The sequence below is a fragment of the Mobula birostris genome, chromosome 32 (assembly GCF_030028105.1).
Source record: "Mobula birostris isolate sMobBir1 chromosome 32, sMobBir1.hap1, whole genome shotgun sequence".
NCBI classification, from domain to species: Eukaryota; Metazoa; Chordata; class Chondrichthyes; order Myliobatiformes; family Myliobatidae; genus Mobula; species Mobula birostris.
The window spans coordinates 29,797,578-29,819,980 of record NC_092401.1 but is presented as its reverse complement, the minus strand read 5'-3'; the positions used below and the strand labels follow the sequence as shown (position 1 = coordinate 29,819,980).

General features: G+C 46.1%; 1 protein-coding gene across 2 annotated transcripts in view; it reads right to left on the bottom strand.

The window, feature by feature from the left end:
• Window positions 1-1,957: 1,957 nt before the first annotated feature.
• The window catches only part of best2 (bestrophin 2), a 39,717-nt gene continuing 19,271 nt past the window's right edge, over window positions 1,958-22,403 (bottom strand). For both annotated transcript variants that reach the window (XM_072248324.1, XM_072248323.1), the window contains 6 exons: window positions 18,624-18,778; window positions 9,231-9,308; window positions 8,221-8,373; window positions 7,093-7,173; window positions 5,854-6,008; window positions 1,958-4,472 (listed from right to left, as the gene is read on the bottom strand). In XM_072248324.1, the coding sequence (XP_072104425.1) occupies window positions 3,584-4,472; window positions 5,854-6,008; window positions 7,093-7,173; window positions 8,221-8,373; window positions 9,231-9,308; window positions 18,624-18,778 (1,511 nt within the window). In that variant the 3' untranslated portion in view covers window positions 1,958-3,583. The remainder of the gene's footprint in view (window positions 4,473-5,853; window positions 6,009-7,092; window positions 7,174-8,220; window positions 8,374-9,230; window positions 9,309-18,623; window positions 18,779-22,403) is intronic.

Here is a 22,403-nt window from a genome sequence, read left to right as displayed (position 1 = left end):
CTACTGGCCTCATTCCATGTCTCCATGTGTGTGTTTTTGTGCATCTGTCTCTCTGTCACACACACCTGCGGTTGATAATTACCCCCATCAACAAAGAGTTCGGACAGTAGTTGTAAAACCAAGGAGATTATGGGAGTGGCTGCCAGAAGGCGGGAAAGCTCTATTATATGTGTTCTGAATCGCATTATGGTTCAGCAACAAGAGTCAGGCATGTTGGGCAGTACACACAGTTGGTTTCAAGGGTCGTAGAGTCATAGAAAAGTACAGCACAGAAAAAGGCCCTAGTTTGTGTTGAACCATTTAAACTGCCTACTCCCAACAACGATAGCCCTTCATAAACCTCCTATCTATGTATTTATCTATCCAAACTTCATTTACACATTGAAATCAAGCTTGCATGCACCACTTGTGCTGGCAGCTCATTCCACACTTTCATGACCCTCTGAGTAAAGAAAGCTCCCCTCATGTTCCTCTTAAACATTTCATCTTTCATCCTTAACCTATGACCTCTCATTGGAGTCCAACCCAGTGAAAAATTCCTACTTGTCTTTGTCCTATCAATACACCTCATAATTTTGTATACTTCTATCAAATCTCCTCTCAATCTTCTAAGTTCCAAGCAATGCAGTCCTAACTTATTCAGTCTTTCCTTATCAATGGGATCCTCCAGACCCGGCAACAATCTTGTAAATTTTCTCTGCACTCCTACAACCTCGTTTACATCTTTCCTGTAGATAGGTGACCAAAAGTGCACACAATACTCCAAATTAGGCCTCACCAATGCTTTATACAACTTCAACATAACATCCCATCTCCTGTACTCAATACTTTGATTTATGATGGCCAATATGCCAAAACTTTCTTTACAACCCTATTACCTGTGACATTACTTTCAATGAAATATGGAATTGTACTCCCAATTCCCAGATCCCTTTGTTCTACCACACTCTTCAATGCCCTATCATTCACTGTGTAAGACCTACCCTGGCTGGTCTCACCGAAGTGCAACACCTTGCACTTGTCTGCATTGAACTCCATCTGCCATTTTCCCAGCTGTCCCCAGTCTCAGTGTCATCCACAGAATTGCTGATCCACTTAACCACATCATCATCCAAGTCATTGTTATAGATGACAAACAACAATGGATCCAACACTGATCACTGCAGCACTCCACTGGTGACAGGTCTCCGGTCAGAGAGGTAACCATCTACTACCACTCTCTGGCTTCTCCCACAAAGCCAGTGTCTAATCCAATTTACTACCTCATCCTGAATGTCGAGTGACTGAACCTTCTTGGCCGGCCAGCCTCCATGCCGGGGCCTTGTCAAATACCTTGCAGACAACAACCACTCCCCCTCATCCACTTCCTTGGCAACTTCCTCAAAAAACTCTAACATAACCTACCATGCAAGAAGCCTTGCTGACTATTCCTTAATTAGTCCATGTCTATCCAAATACTTCATATATCCGGTCCTTTATTGCAATAACAATAATCAGTGAACCTTTTCCTCCTGGACATTTTCACACTGTGTCAGTGCCCGTAACTCTGCATGTTGTTGATCACAGATACTATTCCAACGCCCTCCAGAATATCCTGAACATTTCCAGTTTGACGGTTTGCGGGGAAATTGACCAGTGGCTACAGTGCAGTATCCATTCAACGATTGTGTTCGCATGTGTTCAAGAAGGGTAAGTGATTCTTTGTGTGGCAAACCACTCAGCCTGATCAGAGTGGAACAGACAGAGACAGCAGAGCTTCTGATGGAAGGGTGACATTGTTAACAGAAAAATTCATTTTTGATATACACAAATTATATCCATCAAAGTATCACAACTACCTACATGACTGGCCGGGAATTATTTAGCACTCTCACTACATTCGGCCTCAAATTACGTAATTGGTTTATATTTCTTAAAGTTTCTTTATTTGTTTGTGACCTGATCACATTGTGGTACTTAAACAGCTACAGTCAGATACAACAGGCAATGGAAAGCCTATTACACATAGAATTGCATTTGGCACGTTCTCCTTTAGAGCCGTGATCTTATGGTATCGAATTCGCCACCCCACTGATACTTTATTCCCCAGAGCACAGACATCATTGACAGCAGAACTGGTTCTGCTGTGCAGCGTTCCTTCAGGTATTTCAGCAGTTTTAACACATTCTGATTTTGGCCTTAAGTATTGGAACGCCAGTTGTTGGGAGCTACGGAACATACATTTACTTATTTTCCATTGCAACACGAGGAAGCTAATTAATTTACTCATTCTAAGAGCCGTAGATTGAATTACCTCTGCCCAACGGTAGCCACGGCCTGTATCAACTATGGAAGATCAGTGACTGCTCTGTTGTCAATTAACCTGCATGGTTAAATCCTTTGCCTGGGGTTGTTCAGTCTGACGGTGAGATCACCGCACCAGGACAGAACCACCTGATGACACAACCCTCAGCTGCCCGGGAGCTAACGGGGAAAAATCGAAGAGGAGTTTATGGGAATGTGCAAGACAGAATAATTTCTATGAGGACAAGGGAACGCGGCTGAAGAGATTGCTCCCCTAGATGGGAATAAACCGCACCGGAATTGACCCCGCCACCTCAGGTCTTGAAGAAGAGCGATAATCTGAATACTCAACTTCATATTTTTGAGTACAGAGAATAATATCCACTGTTAATGCAGTGATTGTCAAGTGTACTTTTATTATTTGCAGATAATGTGGCCTTTTCCCAACATGTACGCAATTTGTCTTTTCCTTTGCGGTTTGTTTCGGCTCTTGTGGGCGCCCTTTGCTCAGAGTACAGATCCCGTAGTTCCGTGATCCCGACTGCTGTAACACCATAAATCAAACAGCAGTACAGGATGAACAGATCGAGTTGTTTCAAAGGGATTCGGTCTGTGAAGGCTTTCAGGTTCATTTCCAGCAGGAATCGGTGATTTGGGAAGATGTTTTGCTCACGTACACGCCTGTTCTTTTCATCGAAACCCCTCTGGGCCATGACACTCGCTGGTGTCCAGAGCTATCGGCATGGACTAGATGGGATGAAGGGCCTGTTTTTGTGCTGTCGTGTTCTCTGATTGTATGACTAACTATCTGAATTTGCACCCTGATCTGTGCTGGGCCCTGACTGGACAGGAGGAGTCCCACCCGGAGTCTAAAGCAGAGAAGAGGAGTGAAGCAGGTGGTCATCGGAGCGGGTTCATGGGGCTGGGCAGGACCTCACAAAGAGCTTTCAGCTTTTTAATGAGCCCCGACAGCTGGTCCAACATTATCCTCCGTCAAAACATGCACCAGTCAGGCGTTAATATTCACACAGACCTTCTAAAACCATGAATTTTTAACGTGAAAGTCAAAAAACTGCAGGGGCTGGAAATCTGAAACAACACCGAAGATGTCGGAACCTCTCAGGTCGGGGGCGGGGGAGAGCTTCCTCAGAATAAGCACCCACGGATGCTGTCTGACCCGCTGAGTTCTGAACCTTTGTACAAAATAAACCAGATGTGCCGTTTTCAGCACCTGAACGCTCAAGTCTAATGGGCAGCCAGGCGGCGAGACGAGGTCTGCACGGTTCGGATGCCTTTCGCTTCACAGCTCGGACGCTGTTCCGGACTCGGCGTCCCCCCCACTCACTTGCAGCGACTCGGACACTTGCGGGCGGCTCCTCTTTTCTTGGACATCGTCGCCTCGCAGAGAGCGCTTGACCACTCTTGGCCATTCGGTCTTTTCTCCCGGCTCCTCTTCAGCGGGGGAAAGGGAGAGTAACGGCGCGTCAATAAGCTGCTGGAGAGCCTGGCTTCCTCGGTGTGTACGGCTCCCCTCTACAGATGAGACGTTACTGAGAACGGACATCGTCGGTTCCCAGAAGGGTGGGGGGCTGATTTCCCTGACTGGACAGTTGTGCAGAGGAGCCCTCCCTGGAGGGCACAGGAATCTGCAGTCCCGCTTCTCCAGCGGTCCCTCCGCGCTGGCAGGAACATCGCAGGAGGATATCAGGTCCCCTCTGTAGGCCAAGCCTTCCTGGGCTGGGATCGGAGCAGAAACACTGAGCTGGTCTTCCTCGGCAAGGGGAGGAGCGCACTCACTTCTGCTCTGAGTTCCGGGCCCGCCAGTACCCAGATCCTCGCTCTTTCTCTCGCCGACCTGAGGGCAGTTGGCGGCTGACAGTTCCCCGCCCCGCCAGGCGTCCTCCGAGAGGAAGTGCTGGGCTAGCGGCTTACGCTCCGAGTCGGTGCCACAGGAACAGGCCGTGGTCTGGGTGTCCTGGCACAGGCAGCTGTACATGGAGGCGTCGGAGGAGACGCTGTTCCTGCGCTTCAGCAGCTGGAAGTGGCGAGCAGAACGCGGCGCATTGCTGGCTGGAGACGGCGCGCTGGGTAACAGGCGGCTGAAGAGGGGTGCAGGCTGGGTGCCCCCCTCTTCCCTGTTCTCCTCGATCTCTTCCATCGGCTGGAAGTGCATGTCATCTTTGGAAATCCTAGGAGAGAGGGACCCAGTTACAACTGGCTTGTCCGTGTGCGCAGCCGGCTGTTCTTACAGTGGTGAGTGTGGTACAGCAAGATCCCGGGGGCGGGGGGGGGGGCAGCAGGATGCCCATCCCAGTGATGTGCTGCCGATTTGTACTCACGGGGCATTCCCTGGGGACGTTACTGTGAGGTGGTGCATCGGGTACTCGCGGCAACAGGGACTCGGGTTTGACCCCGACCTGCGCTGCTTTCTTTGTGGAGTTCTACCTGTGTTTCTCCTGGTTGCTCCCGTTTCTTCCCACATCCCAATGACGTGGGTCGATGGGTTCATCCATACTGTGAATGACTCTATCACTTTGGCGAAAGGGAATTGAGGCATGGTGGTTGAGGGAAATTACAGGATTACAGGGAGGAAAGGTGCATGAACTTAACAGACCAAATGGTCTTCCCTGTGTCACTATAAGATATAATTCTGCTGAGGGTCGCCACGGTGGTGTAGCCAAACGATATTACACCTCAGGGTGTCAGAGTTCAGTTCAAATCAGCATCCTCCAGAAGAAGTTGGTATGTCCTCCCAGTGAGTGCGTGGGTTTCCTCCGCCTGCTCCCGCTTTCCTCCCCACAGAACAAGATGGACGGGTTAGAAGGTTAATTGTCCTGTGATTGGGTTAGTGGGCTGCTGGCCAGTGTTTGGCTCACTGGGCCGGAAGGGCCTGTTCCACACTGTATCTCTAAATAAATAAATATAAACGAATGGAATTTCCTCATGGAGTCGGAACCACGCCTTTTGAGCCAGTTGGTAAATCCTGAAGGAGGCATCTATCTACGCAGTCCCAGTTACCCCTGTACTTCCATATACCTCTAAACAGTTCCTATCGGTGTACATATCTACATCTACATGCCTTTTAAATGTTGTTATTGTACCTACCGCAACCATTCCCTCAGGCAGCTCATTCCATAGGCAGACCACCCCTCTGTGGAAAAGTTGCCACTTAGGTTCCTATTAAATCTCTCCCCTCTCACCTTAAACTTCTGCCCTGTTGTTCTTGACTCCCCAACTCTGAGGCAAAAAGAAACTATGCACATTGACCCTATCTGTGCTCCTCACGGCTTTATATACCTCTATAAGATCTCTTCTGTTTCCTATAAACTCTTAACCTGCGCAGGCTGTCTCTGTGTCTCAAACCTTAAAACCCTGGACACATCTTGTAAATCTCCTCTGCACTTTTTCCCTTTTGACCTAACTGACCATAAAGCACACAGAAAAGATCTCAAGGCAGAGCAGTGTCACAGCAGTACTTCTCCATTGGTCCATGGTAGCTAAAAGCACAGGGCTGGGAAGAAGGTTAGGTGAAGCGTGGCTCTGCCGCGTTGTGGTGTTGCAATGACTCACGTCATGTCGAAGGTGGAGCCCTGGAAGGAGGGCTTCTGCAGCACAAAGACGGTGGCGGCGGTGTACGGGGGCCGAGGATTGGATTCATTCCAATATCGGTCCTTTTCCATAAGAGGCAGATCCTGATACATGTCATCGACCGCCATCATCGACACCTGCAACAGTCACAACTACAGTCAGTGGCACCCCTGCAGAAAGAGAAATTCCATTCAACTGGATTAGATTAGCTTTATTTGTCAAAACATACAGTGAAATGCATCATTCTGCATCAATGACCAATGCAGCCCGCAGGTGTCGCCATTACTTTCCACACCAACATAGTGTGCCCACAACATAACCGTACATCTTTGGAATGTGGGAGGAAACTGGAGCACTCGGAGGAAGCCCATGCAGTCGTGGGCTGAACGTACCAACTCCTTACAGCGGGAATTGAATTGAACCCAGGTTGCTGGCACTGTAACCTGAGGAACTAAGTCAGTGAGTGGGGAGAGAGGAAGAAAAGACATTGAACAGTGAATCTCCCAACCGGCTCCCCCGACTTCTCTTCTCACCACAGGGCCCTGCACCAGTGTGTGGACCCACAGGAACAGCACCTGCCTTGGCCACTCTTCATGCACGAGTACATATAGAACTGCTGGCAATCGGCCTCAGGCAGAACCCACTGGCGTTCTCCACCCACCTCTAACATCCCCAGCCCCTCTAAGTGCAGCCCAACTCAGAAGATGGTAGAGTGTGGTCTGAACAAGGTGTCAGTGGAAATGGTGGATGTTCCCAGGATTGAGACATCCAAAACTAGAGGGCACAGATACAGGATAAGAGGGGAGAGGTTTAAGAGAGACCTGAGAGGTAACTTCTTTACACAGAGGATAGTGAGCACCTGGTAGGAGCTTCCAGAGGAAGTGGTTGAGGTAGGTACCATTACAACATTTAACAGGTAATTGAATACGTACGTAGAAAGGAAGGGCTTGGAGGATGCTGTGGCCAGCATGGACCAGTTGGGCCAAATGGCATGGTTCCGTACTATAGTACTCTATGACTTTATGACCAGGGGTAAATGCTGCAGACCGCTCACCCTCACTATGGGCCTGTAGCAGAGCCGGGTGTGCTTGTATCCACAGTTTAACACAAAACACAACATACAGATAATTTAGATGTTTGCTATCTTGTAGGGCCTTTGTGGAAGTGGAGGCCCCTGAGGTACCATTGATATTGAATGAATCTTCGTGTAGGAACTATTACCTGAAAGTTGCGATCAATCAAATGGTTTGTTTCAAAATCATCATCATCTTCTCCAAAGGGGTTTATTAGTTGTTCAGCCACCTGTAAATAAAGGCACCAGCTTTATTTATACAATTAATTCCTGGGTCTTACAACCCACTGTCACCATTGAATCAGTTCAGATGTTTCCCCGACAATTACTGAACCCTGGTAGAGACATTAGGGACATCTGAGAAACTCTTAGATAGGCACATAGATGATAGAAAAATGCACGGCTATGTAAGAGGAAAGGGTTCAATTGATCTTAAGAGTAGTTTAAAATGTTGGTGCAATATGGTGAGCAATGCTCTATGTTCTACGTTCATTCCTACTCCACCTGGAGTCTACCACAGGTAATATCAACATCAGTGATGGGGTGATGCCTCAGAGGGAGAATTAGCGGTAACAGTGGAAAATAGTCATGTTATAAGCAGTGTGACAATAGAACGACCTCTGTGTGCGTGCAGATCTTTCCCAGTACCTGGATATATTAGAAAGTTCTCAGGAACCTATTAGGGATCCCTGGATTCAATAGCAGACGTGTAGCATCAAAGAGCACAGGAACCATTGTAAGAGGCTGATCAAACCACAAGTGGAATGTTGCACCCAGTTCCATTCGAGATCTGAGAGAAAGAGAGCACAGAAGGAGATTTTCTGGATAGGTCCCAGAGGTAAGAGAATTGTCTCCAAAGTTAGACCGGAGAAACTGGAATGAAAGAGATTGTGAGGAGTTTGATTGAGGTGGTTTGTCAGAGGGAAACTGTTCTCATTATCAGTATCCAAGAACCTGGGCAGACATTCAAACTAATGAACAAAAGATACAGAGTGCAGCAAAGAAAAATGTTTCAATTACTATGTTACAATTAAAAATAAACAGTATGTATAAAGAAAGAAAGAAAGGAAAGAAAGAAAGAAAGCTATTGAGAAATGGTGGGATAGTGCTCATGAGTTCAAGGACTGTTCAGAATTCTGGTGGAGATGGGCAAGAAGCTATTCCTAGGGAAAAGATTCTGACTCTATTCTGTCTACGCCTCTCCATCCAGTCCCCCTCAGCATCCAATTCCTCAGAGATTGTTGTGATAACTTTAACATTTAACATGGCAGACTCACCTTTAACCAACCAGCGTAGAAGAAAAATTGTAGCAGGGTGAAGACAGGAATGTACAAGTCGATGTCATGTCCTGCATATCCCTGGGCAGGGTCAAGAAACTGCCGACCTATCAGACAGGTCAGGAAGAAGCTGTACACAGCTATAGTGACAACCTAACGAGAAAGGGGGGGGGGGAATTAGTTGGTAAACATTGAGGGGGAAGACTTCTATCTCACTGTTGTTCATTCAAGACCCAGTAGTCACCCCAGCCTTTGCTGGACTACCATCCTCCACCAATACCACCCCGCCTCCACCCGCCCCCAGTGTCCACAATGGATCAGTGTCAATGCAAAACTAGACACATGTTTGCTGGACAACAGCTGGCTGTTGTAATGTGGGCTCCTGTGGTGGTGACCTACAGACAATATCACCCTGCCCCCCCGCCCCCCAATCCTACATACACAGATCTAGATAAACAAGGGAGAGGAACATACTTGAGCTCCCTAGATCTTACCAAAAACAGACTGCTCACCTTTCCCATTGCAAACACAGGAACTAGGAGCAAAGACAGAGCATATGGCCCTTTCAGTCTGACTGAGGGACAGCATCACATCCCTCCATTCCCCGGTTCTCTTACTGATTTCCATCTGAGCCTCTACTGCCCTTGGCATGGAAAATGGTCCCATACTGAACTTTGTGCCCCACAGATCCCAGTTCACTGATAGGGTTACTCTACCAGACATCACCATGTGTGAGTAACTTGGTAAGAGCCTCATCTCCAACCCCAGACTAGTCGTCATGCACCTCTGCTCCTACTCTGAGGCACCAAGAGAAGAAAACTGGCTCATGCTCTCCTCCACTGACATAGGACATACAATATTAACTGGAACCTATCGCTGCTCAAAATGGGTCAGCAGCAAGGGTCGGACCGAGATATTGCTGTTCCCTGGGATAGTGAATGGGAAGATGGTGGAGTTTTATGTGTGAGATCTAACCTGTCTGAAGACATGAGTTCTAGCAGTGACCTTACCTGTGTGTACACCAGGGGGATGCTAATCCAGTCATAGTGGAACAGAAGGCTGCACTTTGCCCGAAAGGTGTTGAGCTCCTGACAGGGAGAAGGACACAGAACCACATCATTAACAGGTGACTCCCACAAACATTCCCAGTGCCTGGGGAATGGAGAGGTGGGTGTGAAGGAATGGGGGTGTGGGGGGGGATGATTTTGGGTGAGTCAGAGTCTGTGGAGTCTGAGGGTATCCAATAACCTGTTGGACTCTCGCAGAGAGGCTACAGCGTCAATACACGTGGGTTTGTGTCCATTACCTGCTTAAGGTGATTCATGTCCATGGGTAGCCCATGTGTAGAACAGTTTACATTTAGTGGTGGTCTCTTACTGGCAGATACCTAGTAGTAATTTTAATTTTAATTCTAATCCTAATTTTTTTAAGATTAGTTTTATTTGTCACATTAACATCGAAACATACAGTGAAATGTATAGTTTGCACAAATCAAATCAGTGAGGTCGTGCTGGGGACATCGGGCAAGTGGTACCATGCTTCTGGCACCAACAGAGCATGCCCACAACTTACTGACCCTAACCATACACCTGGAATGTCAGAGGAAACTGGAGCACCCAGAGCAAACCCACACAGTCACGGAGAGAATGTACAAAGTCCTTACAGAACAGCACTGGGGATTGACCCCCATCACTGATAGCTGGCTAGCGCTGTAGATTGATGTGCTAACTGTTACCATGTCACCTCACTCGCCACAGAATCTGGCAACATCTTACATTAGTGAATATCACAAGCCTCTTCACAGGTGAGCAAACTGAATTGTAACACTGAATCCTACAGTAAGCTACAGACAGCTAACCAAAAGTTTGGTCAAAGAAAGTTTCTCAGGAGTATCCCAAAGGAGCAGAGAGGTGAAATATTTGTCAAGGGAGAGACAGAGGCAGTGCAGGAGGAGAGAGTGCTGGAGAATAGGGTAGTGAAAAGCAGTGGGTACAGAGATTCTGGACGGATTCCAGCTTGCTGATTCACTCTCACTGGTTTAACCCTTAAACAAACTTGTGGAATGGGCTGAGTGTAGATGTCGAAGGTGTGGTTGGAGGTAGATTGCCACACTTTGGTTGCTTCTAAAACCCAACTTCCCCTCTCCAGAGAGGCAGTGAAAAGCTTCATTCTAGTAATGATGCGGGAACTTTAGAGAGTATGCAGAGGAGTTTTACCAGGATGTTGCCTGGATTAGAGGACTTGTCAGATCAGGATAGGCTGAGCCAACTAGGACCTTAGGGCTTTTCTATTTGGAGCGAAGGAGGATGAGAGGTGATGGAAGTGTACAAGATATAAGAGGCATAGGATAGCCAGAAATTTTTTCCCAGGGTGGTAATGGCTAACACAAGGACCCACAGTGGGGTTGATACATTAGGGACATTTAAGAGACTCTTAGGCCCATAGATGATAGAAAAATATAGGAGGGAAGGGTTAGATTGATCAGAGAATAGGTTAAAAGGTCAACACAACATTGTGGGCCAAAGGGTTGTACTGTGCTGTAGTGCTCTGTGTTCTAATACCAAGAGCAACTTGCCAACTTGATCCAGATTTACAAAACCATCAGTTTGAGAGAGTAGTGAGTTAGATTTTTGTTATATAATAAAATTATTATTTTTCAATGTTACGAACTAATTGACTTGTACGAATATAGGGTAAGGAGTCTTTATATGCGATTTAGATTAATGTATTGGCACACTTTTTTTTCCTGTACTCTGTATTCTTATATATATAAATTAATAAAAATATTGGAAAGAAGGGAGAATGTTTGTACCCAGTGTTAATACTGACAGCATCAAATATAAACATGTTTTATAATACATTCTGTGTCTTGGGGAGGTAACAAGAAAAATAAATGTTACTTGATATTTTCCATCGGTATTAATACAGTATTTCCATATTCTGTCCTATCCAAAATCAAAGCACAGTTAAATCACTAGAACTGCCTGGTGGCGGAATTCAGAAACTGGTGGTGCAGGGGTGTTTTCCAGAGCAGAGGCCTGTGACCAGTGGTGTGCTGCAGAGTGCCGGATGCCCTGTTGTTTGTTATCTATATTAATGATTTGGGTGAGAATGTATGTGGCATGAGCAGTAAGTTTGTGGATGCTACCATGATTGACGGTGTGGTGGATAGTGTCTGAAGTAACTACAGGATCTAGGTTGGCTAGGGAAGTGGGCCAGGGAATGTGCCTAGTGTAAGTATGAAGAGATGTACTTTGGGAATTAAACCAAGACTGGACTTAAGCAATGAATGGTAGGGTCCAGAGGAACCTGTGGAGTACAGAAGAACCTGGGGTACCCTAAAGGTAGTGTCACAGGTAGACAGGCTGGTGAAGGTGTTTACATACTGGCCTTCATCAGTCAGGGCACTGAGTACAAGAGTTAGGCTCTCATCCTCCCGGGCGGGGGCAGAAGATGGTGATGCGACGACAGCACGCGCGGTCTCTCCGGTGAAGAATATCTGTTATCTGTCAAGTAGTGGACCGTGCACAATTCTGATTTGATGGAGACAGACGTGAGAGTACAGAGGAACAACTGGAAAACTTCTGAAATGTCTGCTTCGCTGCCGCTGCTGCTGTGTGGTAACCGGAATCTCCGGAGCTGAAGGCCCCGAAATCCTCGGCTTAGAGTGTTTCAGCAGCCGGGGAGAGGTCGAAGGCGCTCGGCAGAGGATAGCGCTCAGGAGGCTGTATCGGAGAGGCTGCTCGGAAGCTTGGAGTTTTTGGACGGATGGACTCAGGGTCGGCTGTGGTCGGCTGCTTCCAAAGTATCGGCAAGTTGACGTTGCCTGGAGGTTTATGGCAGGGAGTTTCTCCCTTTTGCCGCCTGCTATCGGGGACTCGGGAGTCGATCGACTCGGGACTTTGAGACTTTTTTTACTGTGCCTATGGTCTGTTCTTTATCAAATTATGGTATTGCTTTGCACTGCTGTAACTATATGTTATAATTATGTGGTTCTGTCAGTGTTAGTCTTTGGTCTGTCCTGTTTTCTGTGATATCACTCCGGAGAAACATTGTATCATTTCATAATGCATGTATGCATTTCTAAATGACAATAAAAGAGGACTGAGTGTTCTCATAATCTAATCTAATCTAATGTTCTAACTGTACAAGTCATTGGTGAGACCATACTTGGAGTATTGTGTGCAGTTCTCGTCACCCAACTAAAGGAAGGATGTCATTAAGCTGGAAAGTGTGTACAAAAGATTCACCAGGATCTTATGGAACATAGAACAAAACATAGAACATAGAATAGTACAGCGCAGTACAGGCCCTTTGGCCCACAATGTTGTGCCAACCCTGAAACCCTGCCTCCCATATAACCCCCCACCTTAAATTCCTCCATATATCTGTCTAGTAGTCTCTTAAACTTCACCAGTGTATCTGCCTCCACCACTGACTCAGGCAGTGCATTCCACGCACCAACCACTCTCTGAGTAAAAAACCTTCCTCTAATATCCCCCTTGAACTTACCACCCCTTACTTTAAAGCCATGTCCTCTTGTATTGAGCAGTGGTGCCCTGGGGAAGAGACGCTGGCTATCCACTCTATCTATTCCTCTTAATATCTTGTATACCTCTATCATGTCTCCTCTCATCCTCCTCCTCTCCAAAGAGTAAAGCCCTAGCTCCCTTAATCTCTGATCATAATCCATACTCTCTAAACCAGGCAGCATCCTGGTAAATCTCCTCTGTACCCTTTCCAATGCTTCCACATCCTTCCTATAGTGAGGCGACCAGAACTGGACACAGTACTCCAAGTGTGGCCTAACCAGAGTTTTATAGAGCTGCATCATTACCTCGCGACTCTTAAACTCTGTTCCTCGACTTATGAAAGCTAACACCCCATAAATTTTCTTAACTATACTATCTACCTATGAGGCAACTTTCAGGGATCTGTGGACATGTACCCTGAGATCCCTCTGCTCCTCCACACTACCAAGTATCCTGCCATTTACTTTGTACTCTGCCTTGGAGTTTGTCCTTCCAAAGTGTACCACCTCACACTTCTCCGGGTTGAACTCCATCTGCCACTTCCCAGCCCACTTCTGCATCCTATCAATATCTCTTTGCAACCTTTGACAATCCTCTACACTATCCACAACACCACCAACCTTTGTGTCGTCTGCAAACTTGCCAACCCACCCTTCTACCCTCACATCCAGGTCGTTAATAAAAATCACGAAAAGTAGAGGTCCCAGAACTGATCCTTATGGGACACCACTAGTCACAACCCTCCAATCTGATTGTACTCCCTCCACCACGACCCTCTGCTTTCTGCAGGCAAGCCAATTCTGAATCCACATGACCAAACTTCCCTGGATCCCACGCCTTCTGACATTCTGAATAAGCCTACCATGTGGAACCTCGTCAAATGCCTTACTAAAATCCGTGTAGATCACATCCACTGCACTACTCACATCTATATGCCTGGTCACCTCCTCAAAGAACTCTATCAGGCTTGTTAGACACGATCTGCCCTTCACAAAGCCATGCTGACTGTCCCTGATCAGACCATGATTCTCTAAATGCCCAGAGATCCTATCTCTAAGAATCTTTTCCAACAGCTTTCCCACCACAGACGTAAGGCTCACTGGTCTATAATTACCCGGACTATCCCTACTACCTTTTTTGAACAAGGGGACAACATTCGCCTCCCTCTAATCCTCCGGTACCATTCCCGTGGACAACGAGGACATAAAGATCCTAGCCAGAGGCTCAGCAATCTCTTCCCTCACCTCGTGGAGCAACCTGGAGAATATTCCATCAAGCCCCGGGGACTTATCCATCCTAATGTATTTTAACAACTCCAACACCTCCTCTCCCTTAATATCAACGTGCTCCAGAACATCAACCTCACTCATATTGTCCTCACTATCATCAAGTTCCCTCTCACTGGTGAATACCGAAGAAAAGTATTCATTGAGGACCTCGCTCCTTTCCACAGCCTCCAGGCACATCTTCCCACCTTTATCTCTAATCGGTCCTACCTTCACTTCTGTCATTCTTTTGTTTTTCACATAATTGAAGAATGCCTTGGGGTTTTCCTTTACCCTACTCGCCAAGGCCTTCTCATGTCCCCTTCTTGTTCTCCTCAGCCCCTTCTTAAGCTCCTTTCTTGCTACCCTATATTCCTCAATAGACCCATCTGATCCTTGCCTTCCTAAACCTCATGTATGCTGCCTTCTTCCACCTGACTAGATTTTCGACCTCACTTGTCACCCATGGTTCCTTCACCCTACCATTCTTTATCTTCCTCACATGGACAAATTTATCCCTAACGTCCTGCAAGAGATCCCTAAACATCGACCACATGTCCATAGTACATTTCCCTGCAAAAACATCATCCCAATTCACACCTGCGTTCTAGCCTTATAGCCTCATAAGGCTCATATGAGGCTATAAGTAGCCTCATAATTTGCCCTTCCCCAATTAAAAATTTTCCTGTCCTCTCTGATTCTGTCCTTTTCCATGATAATGCTAAAGGCCAGGGAGTGGTGGTCACTGTCCCCCAGATGCTCACCCACTGAGAGATCTGTGACCTGACCCGATTTGTTACCTAATACTAGATCTAGTATGGCATTCCCCTTAGTCGGCCTGTCCACATACTGTGACAGGAATCCATCCTGGACACACTTAACAAACTCTGCCCCATCTAAACCCTTGGAACTAATCAGTTGCCAATCAATATTAGGGAAGTTAAAGTCACCCATGATAACAACCCTGTTACTTTTGCACCTTTCCAAAATCTGCCTCCCAATCTGCTCCTCTGTATCTCTGCTGCTACCAGGGGGCCTATAGAATACCCCCAATAGAGTAACTGCTCCCTTCCTGTTCCTGACTTCCACCCATACTGACTCAAAAGAGGATCCTGCTACATTACCCACCCTTTCTGTAGCTGTAATAGTATCCCTGACCAGTAATGCCACCCCTCCTCCCCTCTCTCTATCCCTTTTAAAGCACTGAAATCCAGGAATATTGAGAATCCATTCCTGCCCCGGTGCCAGCCAAGTCTCTGTAATGGCCTCTACATCATAATTCTATGTATGTATCCAAGCTCTCAGTTCATCACCTTTGTTCCTGATGCTTCTTACATTGAGGTACACACACTTTAGCCGTTCTACCTCACTACCTTTACACCCTTTATTCTGCTTCTCTTTCCTCAAAGCCTCTCTATATGTTAGATCTGGCTCTACTCCATGCACTTCCTCCACTGCTCTATCGCTCTGGGTCCCATCCCTCTTGCAAATTAGTTTAAACCCTTTTGAACCAATTTGCAAGGGGGATGGGACCCGATGCAATACAGCAGTGGAAGAAGTGCATGGAGTAAAGGAAAGGTCAGATAGACTGGGGCTTTTTCCCTGAAGCAAAGGGACCATTTAGAATAAAATCATTGCAACACACCAATATCGCTGAATCAGTGCGAGCCCTGGGCTTGTTTCCATGCAACAAGACAGTCCCATCGAGGGGTGATGGGAGACAGCGATGCTCGAAGGGGGTTCCTTATGTCCAGCCGATTCCGCAATTTAGTTTTCGTTGCATTCATTGCAGAGATGTGTTGGAAATGGAAGCTACGTTTTCAGTGCTTTCGTGGCTCTCTCGGGATATTCAGCCTTGACTTTGATCCGGAATGCTGGCAGAGATGTTATGTCAAACACACTTTGCAGCCCGTCGTCATTTGCAAGCTCAATCTTCTTCCCGCGCTGACATGGATGACACGTGGGTGATAACCTCGCGTGCATTCAAACTCAACAGTGGGTGTGACAGGGAATGAGGAAAGGTGCAGCTGACTCATATCGCCAAATCATATCGTTTCCTCGCGGCCCAGTAGCGCATGCTCTGCGGCCCGGTGGTTGGGGACCGCTGGTTTAGACTTTCCACCAGCCTTCAACAAGTGAGAAGTTTACAAAACGATGAGGTGTGTGAATGGCCGCAATCTTTCCCAGGACAGAGGAGTCTCAAACTACAGGACACTGAGAGGAGAAAAATTTAAAGGGAGGTGTGTACATGGAATGAGCTACCGGAGGAAATCATTAAGGCAGATTTGGACGGATACATGGCTAGGAAAGACATGGATCAAACCCAGGCAAATGGACTAACTCAGTTAGGCATCTTGGCTGGCATGAACAAGTTGGGCCGAAGGACCTGGGTGTTGATTTTTTTTTTGTCAGAGTATAACTAGTAAACACAAACAGGTCAACAGGCAAAAGTTTTTCTTTTGCAGAGTGTTGTGTTGTGTTGAGAGAATTAAGGAGACAAATTTGATGGTAATTGAAGGTGGTGCAATGGGTTGTACAGCTCCAGGGATCGGAGTTCAATCCTGACTCCTGGTGCAGTTTGTGCACTCTGCCTGTGACCACATGGGAGCTCAACTTTCCCCCACTTGCACTTCAGTCAGCCATTGTAAACTGGCCGCAGTGTGTGGATAAGGGCGAGAATCTGGGGCAAATTGATGGGAGTATGGGGAAAATTCCAGGGATTGATGTAGACGAACTCACACAGACTCAGTGGGCCTGATTCTGCACTGTATTACTCTGTGAAACTACAGATGGGAAGGGAAGGGGTGAGAGCAAATCACGTTGGATTAAATGGTTAGCTCAAGGTCAAGTGGACTCAGTGGGGCTCTGCTGAAATAGAACTTCATCCTTTCATTCATTGAACCCAAGTCACTAATGATTTCACTTTGGTCCAAATGAGGCCATGGCTGGAGAGTAGAATCTCATCAAAACCCCTCAACCTTGGACAGAAAATAAACAACTCTCTTTGAGGTAAATAACTTGCTGTTAGTACACTGCTGGTTTAGATGAAGTCAAGGAAAAGTGCATCTCTCTTTCTCCCTCTCACTTACTCTCCTCCCGCTTTCCCAGACTGTCCCACAGAACCCCATCCCCCACCATTCTGGTCAGTTCTGCCTCCTCACATTAATCCCACAGCTCGGACAGACGTAAGGGTCACTCAGCAGATGCCTGAAATAGGAATTTTGCCCCTTCTCTAGTTTGGGACCAACTGTGTAGGGGACTCTAGGACAAGAGGGCACAACTTCAGGATTGAAGGACGTCCATTTAGAACTGAGATGCGGAGAAATTACTTTAGTGAGAGGGTGGTAAATCTGTGGAATTTGTTGCCACGAGCGGCTGTGGAGGCCAAGTCACTGGGTGCATTTAAGGCAGAGGTTCTTCATTATCCAGGGCATCAAAGTGTATGGGGAGAAGGCAGTGGAGTGGGGATGACTGGAAGAATGGGATCAGCCCAAAACTGAATGGCGGAGCAGACTCGATGGGCCAAATGGCCTACTTCTGCTCCTATGTCTTATGGTCTTAAGGTGTCTGGTAGTTAGAGATTCACAGAAACACTGGGGCAGTCATATGGTTACAACCATGGAAGCAGTACCTTTGGCCCAACTCATCTATCCTAACCGTGCTGCCCAGCAAGCCTAACATCCGAATCAACTGAATCGCAGAAGGTGTCAAGAACTGGCCTTAAATTCTGCAAGCAACATGGCAGTACACATAAGCACAAAAGGTGGTGTGAACATACATGACAGGTGGTATGAACATGTATGAAGGCACCATGAACGTAAGAGATCCAGTACTGCTGCCACTCAGAAGATGGTGAGAATGTGGTTTCATTTCAAAGGCTAGTTACAACTCATCTATGTGACATTAAGGCATTGGCCAGTCAAGTGGAACTCTGTAAGTATCTGACTGTTTTGTGGACTCTGTAGCTTTTCTTAAAATTGCAGAATATTTAGCTAAATTAAATATCCACACCAACTGATGTCATTTTGAACCAACGCCCTAACCAAAGAGATTTACAAAATTATGAGAGGTAAATGCATTTTCCAAAGGTTGAGTGAAACTGGAACTAGAAGCTATAGGTTAAGTGTGAACAGTAAAATATGAGAGGCAACTTCTTCATTTGGAGGGTGGTGCGAGTGAAGAAACGAGCTGTGGGCAGATGTGATGGATATGGGTTTGATAGCAATATTTAAGAGAAGGTACATGGATAGAAGCGGTTCGGAGGGCTATGGTCCAAGTGTGTGTCAATGGGACTAGATAGAATAATAGTTCGGCACGGCCTAGATGGGCCGAAAGGCCTGTTTCTATGACTGTATTTGGGGGACCCAGGACCCTAAATCACTGCATCAGTGTTTCAGCCTCTGCTGTATCGGTGTGAAACGGGAAAAATAGGGTCATTCGTTCCCTCTCTACCATTCACCCTCTGCCTTTCTGTGTGCATTGCCCAAGCCGGAGGGAGAGTCTGGGGAGGTCAAACCCTTCACCCTCTGCCTTTCAGTGTGCATTGCCCAAGCCGGAGGAAGAGACTGGGGAGGTCAAACCCTCGGCTAGACCCAAACTCCAATACCTCCATCAACAGCTTGAAAGCGCTGTCGTCCTTTATCCGTCCCTCCTTGCGTCCCTTGGCGGCCAGGTTAGTGAACCACACACACGGAATCCAATACTTGTTGTAGGGCGAGTGAAGGCTCTCGTATTTCTTGCGCTCCTCTTTGGTCATAAACCCTGGAAAAAGCAACGCCGTGATTTCTCCACCCCCGAGGGAGGGCTCACCAGCTCACAGCTACACAGTCTCTCCGTTATAATCCATGAGCCAGGATCCCAAATTTGGGCCACCGGTACCATCTGGGGGGACTAATTCTTTTAGTGATTTTTGGCAAGGTATACACCCCTAGTGCTAGAAAATATGTGGTAGCTTTCTGTGTGTTATCACTCGATTTATAATCACATGCCAAAACACACTTTTCAAAACTATACATAGCACATTCTACTTCAAACTGATGGTCCTCTCTTATTAGTGACGCTTTGTCTTTGAAAATTGGTGGGAATATAGCCCAGACTATATGTTTTTCAGAAAAGTTGTTAAAATTAGCATCTCTACAAATGTCATCTATTACTGGCAGTGAAAACACAGTGACTATACATTCCATAAGATGTACTTCTGTTTTCATGTTCTGTTTCACATTTATATCTTGTACATCACCATTTATACATATATTTATATCACCTTTGCAGCAGGTGTTTTTCTCACCAGTAATATTAACATGATTTTTTTCTGTTTCAGGTACTGTGGTGATGGGATAGTCCTGCACAATAGAGGAGAGAGAAGAGCAGAGTAGACTTAGATCAGGAGTAGCTGAATCGCTTTGCTTCAGAATGGAGAGCCATAAGCACAAAGATATCTATTAAGAAGCAGTGTATCATACACCAGAAAACATCAAAAGAAGATGATGACCATTTAGTTAGTCCTCAAGACTATGAATCCTGGAAAATATTACTTGAAGCAGCCAAAGTGAGAAACTATGCCCCTATTTTAGACGTTGCTAAAGAACTTGGAGAAAAAAGAAGTCCCAGGAATCTTCTATCACTGAAAATGCCGAAGCCTCCTCACCATGAAGAGAGACTTAGAGACTCTGAAAAGGAAAGCCAAGGAAAGCATTACTGATGAAGCTGGTAAGAATACCTGTAAATCAGAAAGTCCAAGTAGGAGATCTCCATCAGAAGCAAGGTGTATGATCAAATCTGCATTTTTTGTAATAAGCTGAAATTTCTGAAGGGCCCCAAGTCACGTGAAAAGCTTACACAAGCTGTACAACTCAGAGCTGACCAAACACTACAGGAATGTGCAACCCAAAAGGAAGATGAAAAGATTCTAGCAGTAACAAGCAGAGACATAGTTGCTGCAGAGGCCCACTATCATGTTTCAAGGATTGTACCAGAATCAAGAAAAAGGAACCCGAGTACAAAGAGAATGGTGATGAACTGTATAAAAGGATTGAAAGGGAAGCCTATAAAGACCTTTTCACGTATATCAGAACTGATATCATACCCAACAAGATGATTGTACAAGTCACTTCTTTGGTCAGGAAACTTGAATCTATCTGGTGGAGTTACACTCCTGCAAGATTCTACAAGGAAGCACCTTCGTAGGAAACTAGAATCTGAGCTGGGCAATTCAGTAGATATATTTCCAGATGACAAAGGAAAATTGTTAATGGTTCCTGAAAGTGTATCATTAAGGGACTTTGTCTTGGAAAATCAAACTCCACAGAGGGAACTCAAAGTTTGGAGGGCCAAGGCAACCAATTTCGACAAGATCATAGATCAGACTTCATCATATATCAGGCCCTGTCCACACCAGAAGGATTGCTGAGAAAGACAAATAAAGCACTTTAGCCACAACCTTGCAGAAAAATATAGCAGTAGAAGAGCAACTCCCAGAAAACTCTGCTACAGTGGTTGATGGAATGAACTTGGTCCAAAGGGTGAAAGGGGATCAAGTTACTTTCAGAAATGTTGCCACAACAATTCTGGGTATGGCTCTGAGGGATGACAGTCAGAGTAGCAGAATAGATGTTGTGTTCAACACATACAAGGAGAACTCTATCAAGAATAGTGAAAGGTCTCTACGGGGTGAAGAGACTGGTCACGAGTTGCAAGGTATCACAGGCACACAGATGGTGAGGCAGTGGAGAAGCTTCCTGACCAAAGTCAGTAACAAAAATAGTCTCATTAGCTTCATAGTCCATGAATGGAGGAAGGCGGAGTACAGAGCAAAGCTACAGGAGAAGATTCTGTATGCAACTGTGAATGACAAATGTTACAGAATCACATCTCAAGACAGTGAGGAGGTGTCAGCTCTTCAGTGTCAACAAGAAGCAGATGGTCGCCTACTTCTCCATGCAGCCCATACCACAAGAGAGGAATACCAGTCTGTAGTGATCTGCTCAGAAGACAGAGATGACTTTATCATGGTTTTAGCATTTTGTGACAAGATTGGGGCCCCATTCTTCCACAAGTGTGGCACTATAACCCGTACAAGGCTTGTAGGCATCAAGAAGGTTGCTGCCACTGTTGGCATAGAGGTTCGTAGGACTCTCATCGGGTTGCATTTACACTGTAAATACTTTTGCAGGCAAAGGGAAGACAAGTGCCCTAAAACTTCTGACCAGCAACAGGGAAACTCAGGACACATTCTTAGAGTTGGGTCAGGAATGGGACCTCTCCCCAGAACTGATGGACAAACTGGAGGCATTTACATGTCTCCTGTATGCCCCAAAAGCATCGACCACCAAGGTCAATTAGCTCAGGTATCACCTTTTCTGTGCCAAAAAAGGTGGAATCGAAAGTCATCAACTCCCACCATGCAAGGAATGCTTAAGAAAACATGCACTGCAAGCCAACTACCAGGCTGGTATATGGAGAAGATGTTTAGAGAAGGACCCACAAGTATCAAGCCCTGTTGGCAGAGGATGGAAGATGGAGAGAGAAGAGGAAGCTGAACAGTCGGTGGTGCACTGGATGGAAGGCCAGCCAGCACCCGATGCCGTCCTGGATCTACTGGCCTGTAACAGTCCAAAAAAATGTTCACTCCCAAGATGTATGTGTGTTGCAAATGGCCTCAGGTGTACTGATATGGGTAGACTGGCAGACTGTGAGAACCAGGCATCCACCTCAGAGAGTATGGAAAGTTCAGACCAAGACGTGGAAGACTTGGAAAATTATTATGATTATTAATAGGTTATGAAAGTATGGAAAACAAAGTATGGAGAGCAGTCTTTGATTAAATATATTCATTTTACAACCATATGGGGCCGAGGTTATGGCCGTGTGGAACCCCACATTTGAATTATTGTACTGTAATTCCATATGCTATGACAAAAGCTTAAGATTGTTTTGATTTGATACAACAATATGGAAAATATCATGACATTAATAAAACTCCAGAAATCTCTCCAAATGAGGTTTTTTACCTTTTGGGGGGTGGGGTAACATTTTCTGCTGTACTGATGGAATATATACAAAAAATGATTACTTATTTGAAGTAATAAAGGTACCACTGATGCAATGCTAACACATATTTTCTAACTCTAAAGATGTATACCTTGCCAAAAATCACTATGAGCATTATTCCTCTCAGATGGTACCAACCAACTCTACTGGCTCATGGACTATCACTCTGAACACAGACCCTTTTCTCTGCTTACTCTCATCCTAGCAATACTTCTCCTACTCTTCGGTGCAACTCATCCCTGCTGACACCGCGATCAGATTATCCGTCACTCTCCCACATCCCAAGGAATAAAACCAGAGTCCGCTCAAAGTCTCCCTGGAACCCAGGTCTTCCAGT